This window comes from Gasterosteus aculeatus, chromosome 14 (assembly GCF_964276395.1).
Source record: "Gasterosteus aculeatus chromosome 14, fGasAcu3.hap1.1, whole genome shotgun sequence".
In the NCBI taxonomy this organism is placed as follows: domain Eukaryota; kingdom Metazoa; phylum Chordata; class Actinopteri; order Perciformes; family Gasterosteidae; genus Gasterosteus; species Gasterosteus aculeatus.
In genome coordinates, this window is record NC_135702.1 from 58,211 (window position 1) to 67,665 (window position 9,455).

Here is a 9,455-nt window from a genome sequence, read left to right on the forward strand (position 1 = left end):
ACCTTATACTATACCTCACCCCTCGAATTATATTAAAATGTAATCTAAATTAAGTAAAAGCAAAAATCAAATGATTGATGTATTAACCATTCTCATCACTTTAATGTTGCACCTGGCACATTTGAAATGATTTAAATAGGCATCCATTACACTTTCTGCACCACTCATCACTAATAACAACTTATTGGTATTACGTAATTTGTACAAACAGAAAGACAATCATCTCATATGATCATGACTCTCATATCCAAGTTGAACAATAAAAACGTGGCCATAAGCACAATGCCAGACCAGATTCCAGAGCGATTGATAGTGTAGGGTTAGAGATGATCAAATATCAACTTTCAATGAGGCATTAAGAGTTAATGTAATGATTATCTGACCCTTAAGTGGTTGATAGTGTAGTTAGTTAGTGATTACCATTAAGAGGTAATGTTCTGGGTTAGACAACCATCTTCAGAGAGCTCGTTCCACCCTTTCGGAGGAGGACAGCAAAGAGTCGTGATTTTGTCGAGTGTTTTGCTCTCAGTGACGAGCAACAAGCAGTTTGGCAAATGCAGAGCGGAGAGTGCGGGTTGGGATGCAGACTGGACCCGATCCATTCACAGAACCTAACTCTTCAGGCCCAGTTATCTAACCCTGATGATTTTATGTTTTTTTTTTATCAGCAACAGCTTTCGAGGTAAACTGGAGTTTTTCAGTGACTTTCTAACCCTTTAACCTTACCATCACAAAAACAACCGACCAGGGTTGGTTCTTCTGGTTCAGAAGATGAATTAACTGGATTTGTCTCTGTGGGTCAAAGGTAAGCAGAATGCTTCATTGAAAAGCCAACAGAATTGTACATGTTTAGTCTGTTATCTTACAGTGTTGTGGTAGTTTGACTTTAACGCACACAAGGACACCTTTCACCCTTTATGTCTCCTTAGAACAGAGGAAGGGGAAACAAGAAAAGGACGCAAGTAAGTTTGAGAATAAACCATTGCTCTGTGGGACATGAACAGATTTCTTCAAGTAAAAGTGGAACTAAAAGATGTAAATCAAGTTTTTTTTCTACTCTTCCTTTAATCAAAAAAATCTGAGTCAACATTTTCAACCTCAACACAGACATGTGATGTTTAAGTAAAACATTTCATTGGTAATAACAAAATGAAACATATGAGCTACACTAAGTTTGACTTTTCGGTTCAGGCCGGATTATTTTTTTGTTTCACTGGAGCAATATACAGCACTGCTATAGTACTTTAAACCTTTGATCAATAACACATCAGATAAAAACCAAAGTCTGCAGTCTGGAATGAATATTTAAACAGTAGCAAAAACACAAAAAGACAACATTGAGGTTTATTGACATATCATGTTTCAGGCCTTTCAGAGCTTAAATACTTCAGAGTGGACTAATGAAAGTAGAGTAAGCCGCCTGTAGTAAACACTACAGCAGGAGGACTAGCACACATGAATGAATGTGCTCTCTGGGCGGGGGGGTAGCAATGGGCAGGCTAACGGGGTTTAGCGGTTAATAAAAGATGATGCAGAGAATCCCAGAGATGTCGAGAGTCTGAGAGTCTGCCTCAAAATGGTGACGGACATTTGAGGGCAGTTCTGGAGGCAGAGCCTACTAGAAGGTCTTCCTGTGGATGGCACGAGCTCTGTCTTCTTCATATTCCCTCTTTGACACCCACATCTTCTTAAAAGTGTCCAACGACGCTAGAATAGAGCCGCTGCCGGGAGGAGAGGACCAATTATTCTCCTTTTATCATTCATGTCAGTGCAGAACATGCTTCCCTTTTCAAGGTCGGATCGACATTTAAATATGTAATTGTGAAGGTCCAGAAGTGCTGTTGTGAATCAATGACCCCGGTCATGAAGACTCTTTTACGTTAAACTCATGTAGTATGACAGGATATTCTAGTTGGGTAATAAGATCATAAAAATTGATGAAAGACTTTAGGACAATTACGGTCACAAAAAATCAATCCACAAGTTCCCCTTCATGTTCTCATGATTCACTAGGCTGGCCCATTTGAGGTCAAAGGGGACAGTCTGAGGCCCCCTTACTTAAATTGCTTTCACACCACTGCTCTACACTCTGTGTGAACTTACTAAAGTAAATCTCACAAAATACTTCCAATATTACTCTTCTGCCCTGAAGAAACTGAAGTTCGGAATTCTTACCCGATCCACGTGGAGTAGAGCCTCTCCTGAGGAGCAGAAATCTGAAAGACAATAAATTAAAATTCAGAATTCTATACAATTTAGTGAAGTAGCTATAAATATAAGTTCAGAGAAAGAGACTCACCTTGATCTTCACGTCTTTAGGAGCCAGCTTCTTTACTTCAGTTAGTAGTCGCTCCCCAAAGCCTGAAACAGAGAGGACCTGTTCAGAGTGTGTGTGTGTGTGTGTGTGTGTGTGTGTGTGAGAGAGAGAGGTGTGTCCCCTTACCTTTGATGAGGGTGGAGCCCCCACACAGCACAATGGTGTTGAACAGGGTGCGTCGGAGGTCCATGTCAGACTTCTGGATGGCGTAGGCCAGAACTTCGTGGATCCCTAAGCTCTCGTCTCCAATCAGGTCGGGCCTGAAAAGCAGCTCAGGAGCTCTGAACCTGGCCGGACCGATCTGAAACGGGGTCAGGTTTCTGGGTCTGTGATTGGTTTCATATGAGAGGGGCTAGATGGAGATATCTAAAGTCAACTCACTTTCAAAGTGCTTCCATCAGGCAGCACGTACTGGGCCTTCTCGGTTTCTAAGGTCTCGTCCTTTTGAGGGTTGAGAGAGAGATAGCAGGCTCTCTGCAGAGATTGGGGTTTGGGTTAGGAGTGTGCATAACTCATATTTACAATAAACTATTACACATAACTCAGAAGGAATGATACCTCAGGTAAACCCTCCCCCTCACCTCTTTGACGGTGCGGACCACCTCGAACTCGGCCGACGTATTGAAGTTGTACCCCTCCTTACGCAGCAGCAGACGGAGGTACCGCGACACGTCTCTGCCAGCGATGTCTACGCGCATGATGGAGTGAGGGATGGCAAATCCCTCGTAGATGGGAACCACGTGAGTCACTCCGTCACCCGAATCCAACACCACACCAGTTGTGCGACCTGTTGCGTACCTGCATGGAACATAGGCCACATTTACACACTGTTGTCCACCCCCCCAAACCTGTAAACCTAGGGAAAACACTGCTCTTCACCATTTCTAAACACTCATGAACTCACAAGCTGAGGACCGCCTGCATGGAGATAAAGAGAGCAGGAACATTGAAGGTCTCAAAGAAGACCTCTGCAGCCTTCTCCCTGTTCTTGCTGGGGTTGAGAGGAGCTTCAGTCAGCAGCACAGGATGCTACGAAAGAGGAACAAAGAGATGGATTGAGACACAACAACATGGGGGAATCTTATCGAGGGGGAGGAGGAGGAGGATCTCACCTCCTCAGAGAAAGTCTGCAGCTGCTCTTTGGAATACACGTACTGCCAGATCCTCTCCATGTCATTCCAGTCCTTCACAATACCGTGCTCCATTGGATAGCGAACCGACAGCAGGCCTCTGTGCTCCTGATGTAGAGCGAGAGACAACATCACTAACTTCACCTTTAACTTAAGAAGCAAATGAAGACCAGATCAAAAATATAAAGAATTTAACTCTGATCTGCTCCAAGATTGAAGGTGTCAATGATTAAACACCACAAACCAATCTCCACTACAGAGAGGAGTGATTAGAATTACCTGTGAAGTTAGAGCTCATATATCAAAACTACTTTGTTGCCTTCATAAAGATAAAGGTCACTTCTTAAATGTAATCTAAAATGCTCGCCTATCACAGCAGTCTTTAACCAAGTACTCCTGGGTCAGGGTTGCAGAGGTCCAAACACACATGACATAAGAACATCAACTACAGCTATGAAATGTTACTGAAGGCTTAACCCCAACACCAAAAGTAACAAAGTATTATGTCTGCATAAAGTACACATTGCTCACTCCTCTGGAATCGTATACTCTAGAACAGCGGTTCCCAAACTCAAGAATGCCGCGGCCCAATATGAAATCTGAAAATCTTTTGCGGCCCACCCAAACAACTCTGATCAAATCATAATGATTAAATGACCTAAAGAATTTAACCAAAATCAAACATCCGCGAGCAAAAGTCTGTCTCCGCGAGGTATTTGCTCGCTTGTGAAACGTGAGCTTCGTTGCTCGCGAGGAGAATCTCTGCTCGCACTCGAAGGAGTTTTCTACGCGCTCGCTGTTGTTCTTTCTGACAGTAAGGTGGAGACGGTGCGTTCAGGGTCCCATCGATGCCGCAAGGTGCGTCCGCTCCCCTCGCCATAAATCTTCGGCTGCTTTTAGAATAACTTATTTTCCCCGTTAAGATGGTTCAGCTACTGTAGAGAAAAGGGCGCCGTCTCTCGCTCTTTAATCTCATGAAGTGCTCGGCGAGAACAACAGCTTTGTTTCTCCGACGCGCCCTGAAAGCAGCTCCGTATCTCGCTCAGCATCTCGCCGTCGTAGACGCACCGATTAACCAATTGATCCATATATATATATATATGGGGCTCCGGATTATAAGACACGTTTTGAGGAAATTAAAGCCTTTTAAGTGCGCCTTGGAGTGCGGAAAATGCAGTATATTGACTTTAATACCACAAGAGGGCGCCGCGTTTGTTGAACAACGACAGGCGGATAAGAGCAGGTTTCCAGCGAGAGCCTTATTGTTTTATTAATCTGTCCGTTTAGATTGTTTGTGCTTCATCAACTAATATTTCACATAACTAATGTGCCGCATCATAAATATTTTTAGATTAATTTCAAACTTTTAAAAATTGAAAATTAAAAAACTTTATTTATTTATTGTAAATTACCTCTCGCGGCCCACCAGGGGGCCGCGGCCCACACTTTGGGAATCGCTGCTCTAGACAGAACCACTGAGTTCTTCAGTTGTTCATCCACAGAATGATATGAGGGGCGTTACCTCTGCCTTGGGCCCGATGAAGAGGTCTCCCTCCAGGGCTCCAGCCATCACGCGCACATGCTTCGGACGTCCCACACTGCATCAGAGACATGAGGAGTCAAGAAGCTTGAAACAACACCATACATTGTCAACTTATTGTTGAGTCACAACATCTGGAGATGAGAGAAGCTTCTGCTTTTCTATGTTCAACATATTTATACAAACTTCAGAATGTAGACTGTTAGTCAAACAAAGAAAAACATTTTAATGGAGATGACAACGGTAAAAACAATCAGCGGGAGTGTTTCCCCTGCCATTGAACAAGGGGTGAGGGTTAGAAAGTCTGGAATTTATTTTTTTCACGTGTACAATTGTCCAGTCCTCGTGTAACAGGGTTAATGATTCCACTAACCATCACTACAGATACAGAGACAGGCGGGTGCGCGGTCACGCTCTAGCAGACGTGGGCGTGGTACCCAGTGTCATAATGTCAGTCCGCCACATGCGGTCTTAAGTGGCAAGTTGATCTGTAGCAAGTTCCGTTGTAACATGTTAATCAACAGTTAGCTTACATTGTTTATTTGCCTTGACAGGTCTCACAAGGTCTGTTATGAGGACGCTACCTCCTGTATGCAGACAGATTACACCTGTAGACTGACCCTGCAATAAACGGCAGGTTGGAGTCAAACAGTGACTCAAGTGTGCTGGGATATTAACACAACGCAAGAGAGTACTACCCCTCCCCCTTCTGGAGCGTCTGTCCACGCCCCTAAAGTTGTAAACACTGAGCAGATTGGTTGATTTGAAGTTATTTGAAAAGGTCAAGAAACACTTACTAGTTAGGGAAGCAGTATTTGGGGATTTGGTCACCAGCAAAACCAGCTTTGATAACCCCTGACCCCTGAAAAGAGAAGGATGTGACACCACAGAGTTATGCTTTAATCTCCCATCGTCATGAGACCCAGCCTGAAGCGCTCATGCTCCACTCAGCAGGCTCACACAGACAACATTTGTCTGCAGAAGCGCTTAGTCCTCCTCCTCCATGAGTGAGGCCGACACTAGACACATAACATCATGCGCAGCCTTTATTTTCCAAGGTAACCCTAACCTGGTGACCCGATTAGGGATTCCAGATATAGATATGTGTATAAACACATTTATATATTACGATACCAACCCTCCCCTGCGTAGTGTTTGGATATGATTATACATTATTGAGATTATTGTTATTAGGACCGTCGATTCAATCACCAACTATAAACTGATGCACAATAACTTACGGAAATGCAACATTTTAAACAAGTGTTCACTTTTTTCTTGCAAATAAGTCTGCATGAGAATAACATGAAGAAATGATCTCTGGTAGTCAGGGGAGGAGCTGGAGCTCTAATGACACTTCTCACAGACAACCACAAACATACGTTACGTTATACAAGGCTAGCTTCCTATGGCCAACGCATCTAATTAAACTTTAGCATTACGAAAATGTGTAACGCTAGAGCTGAAGGACCACGGACAGCTAACATTCAGGTTAGTTGCTAGCCGCTTGATGCTACGTTTAGCTTTAGCTGGCATCGGATAAAACACGCGGAGATGCAATAACTGTAGATAACATCACGCTAACAATGTTGTGTGTAACTTGGAGCACTGTCTGTGGACGCGAGTAACCGCCGCACAACTAATGTCAGCCTTATTCATTACCTCCACCACAATAACAATAGACATGCTAACAGCTAGCAGCTAACCCCCAGCCGGCGGCCTCGGGTGGGGTGTGGATGGATGACATCATCATACTTACATTATCAATCACAACGGGCTGGTTAGCTAAAATGTCATAGGACTCCATGACGCACTGGGTGTTTACGATACGTGTCTATCGATCCGTGCGAGTCTTCTTCTGCTCGTAGTGTTTTAATCATGTAAGATAACCGTCCCCACTCTGTCGTTGCTCTCTTCCCGAGGGTTGGACCTCTTCTCTTACTGGTTTGTCTTCCTTGTTTGGATCACTGCGGATTGCGGCAGTTCAACAACACATTACCGCCGCCTTGTGGTCAGGAGTAACGCGCATTTTTATTATTATTATTACCTTTTCTTTTATTAAGTATTTAATAAAAATAACATCTCAGATGAGGAGCCACTGGTCTCTGCAATCGACAGGCCACAGGGCAGCCCATTGACTACGACATAGTGACTGTCTCTTGCTTCTACCAACGGACTCCACCGAGCTAAAAGCTAAAATGTCAACTAACGGTCGCGCAAAAGATAACCTGTTACTTTGAGTGCCCAGTGATGTGGAATGTTTGGGTCAATGTGAACAGGTACTGTACATTATCGCTCAATAATGTACCCCCCGTGACTCACTCTCAACCAATCAGAACGCTGGATTACATCTACCCGTATTACAATAATTATTAATTTACGGGTCGTCATTTTATTTATAATAATCTACACTGCCTGCCACCTGTCGCTGATGGCCTCCACCTGCCTTAACCCTGTCTGTGATGGCCTCCACCTGCCTTAACCCTGTCGCTGATGGCCTCCACCTGCCTTAACCCCGTCGGAGATGGCCTCCACCTGCCTTAACCCTGTCTGTGATGGCCTCCACCTGCCTGCCACCTGTCGCTGATGGCCTCCACCTGCCTTAACCCTGTCTGTGATGGCCTCCACCTGCCTGCCACCTGTCGCTGATGGCCTCCACCTGCCTTAACCCTGTCTGTGATGGCCTCCACCTGCCTTAACCCTGTCGCTGATGGCCTCCACCTGCCTTAACCCTGTCGCTGATGGCCTCCACCTGCCTTAACCCTGTTGGTGATGGCCTCCACCTGCCTTAACCCTGTCGCTGATGGCCTCCACCTGCCTTAACCCTGTTGGTGATGGCCTCCACCTGCCTTAACCCTGTCGCTGATGGCCTCCACCTGCCTTAACCCTGTCGGAGATGGCCTCCACCTGCCTTAACCCTGTCTGTGATGGCCTCCACCTGCCTTAACCCTGTCGGTGATGGCCTCCACCTGCCTTAACCCTGTCGGTGATGGCCTCCACCTGCCTTAACCCTGTCTGTGATGGCCTCCACCTGCCTTAACCCTGTCGGCTTTCTCAACAGCAACTTCCAGAGGGAGCACAAGTTGACGCTGCAGCCGATGCGTCCACCAGATGGCAGAGAGCTACGAGCGCTTCCGGATCTCCACCATGGGCAGTGACAACATGGCGAAAGCCACCTCCCTCAATCGGATGAACTTAGTGCACATTCCCTCCCTCAGACCTGAGATCAGCTCAGAATTACCAGTCCAAACAATACTAGCTAAAACCTAACAACAACAACAACAGGTAGTCATGGCTGGCAGCTGGAACAGTGTGTGTTCCACATCTTTCCTCCTACAGACAAGGAGCTCATTTACATCACTGTCGGGACAGGAATGGATGTGTTCCAGTCCTGATTACAAAAAGCAAAACAGAACAGGGTTTTTATATATTTTACATATATTTTGTTAATAAATGTTTCCTGATATGCACTGGATGGGGACATAGATGATAAAAAAAGTGCAGAGACACCGAAGCTGAAGCTAACTGAGGCTAAAGTTAGGTTAACAGGTTCCATGTAGATATTTCCAATTGTGACCAGTTAATGATGCAGAAGAAATTAAAGAACTGCTTTGTTTGAGTGGAATAAGCAAACATGGGTGTTCTCTATTGCAGTGGTCCCCAACCTTATTTTGCCTCACGGACCGTTTTTATGTTAGACAACATTTCATGGATCGGTCTTGAAAGTCCGGTGGATAAACATGATTAACCGAATGGCCCGCGGATCGGTACCGGTTCGAACACCCATGTTTGCTGATCCCACTCAAACAAAGCAGTTCTTTAACCGTTTAAAAATCGGTTGAAAATGTGAAGTTATTATTTAAAGTACATGTACCACTACCAACACAAAGTTATGGGAAAGCGAGCGCACTGTAGAAAGATTGTGGATCTACTCCGTAAGACGAGTCTCAAAAAACACGCACACAAATGTGAAGCAGTCCACAAACGTATATAAATCGTAATTTATTTATGTGTGCATTGAAATGTATTTGTAAATGGAATATATTGGTGAATTTTCCTGTTTGCATTTGTGAGTCGTACTGTGTGCATTTGCAATTATTGAGACTGAACAGACCATGAAAATATATATATATTATACACACACACACACACACACACACACATATATATCCTACTCTATAAATTACATCTAACGACCTCTTCTGATGTTTCCTGCTGATGAGTAGATCACCTGATGGTTTAACAAGTCTGAATGCTACTTTAGTTAATTAGGGTGAACCTTCAGGGTGCAGGTTAATTGTTGGAGACTTTCCTCAAACTCAGATATCAATCAAACACAATTAAATGAGAATAATTGATTCAATTTTACTTTTCAGAATAAAATGTTCTGAAGTTTCCAATTAGGAGATCTTGGATGAATGCAGAGCCCTAACGAAGAAGAGAGTGAAGCACATCCACAACAGACAAA

The 9,455-nt window shown here is 44.3% G+C and overlaps 1 protein-coding gene across 1 annotated transcript; it reads right to left on the reverse strand.

The window, feature by feature from the left end:
- Positions 1-1,045: 1,045 nt before the first annotated feature.
- Positions 1,046-7,264, reverse strand: actr1b (actin related protein 1B). Its single transcript, XM_040197776.2, has 11 exons — positions 6,747-7,264; positions 5,785-5,849; positions 4,970-5,045; positions 3,430-3,555; positions 3,222-3,346; positions 2,899-3,115; positions 2,699-2,791; positions 2,444-2,618; positions 2,300-2,361; positions 2,176-2,216; positions 1,046-1,721 (listed from the first exon to the last, which is right to left on the reverse strand). Exons 1-11 carry the CDS (start codon positions 6,792-6,794, stop codon positions 1,619-1,621), a joined length of 1,131 nt encoding a protein of 376 aa, XP_040053710.1. The 5' UTR covers positions 6,795-7,264; the 3' UTR covers positions 1,046-1,618.
- Between the last annotated feature and the right edge of the window lie 2,191 nt (positions 7,265-9,455).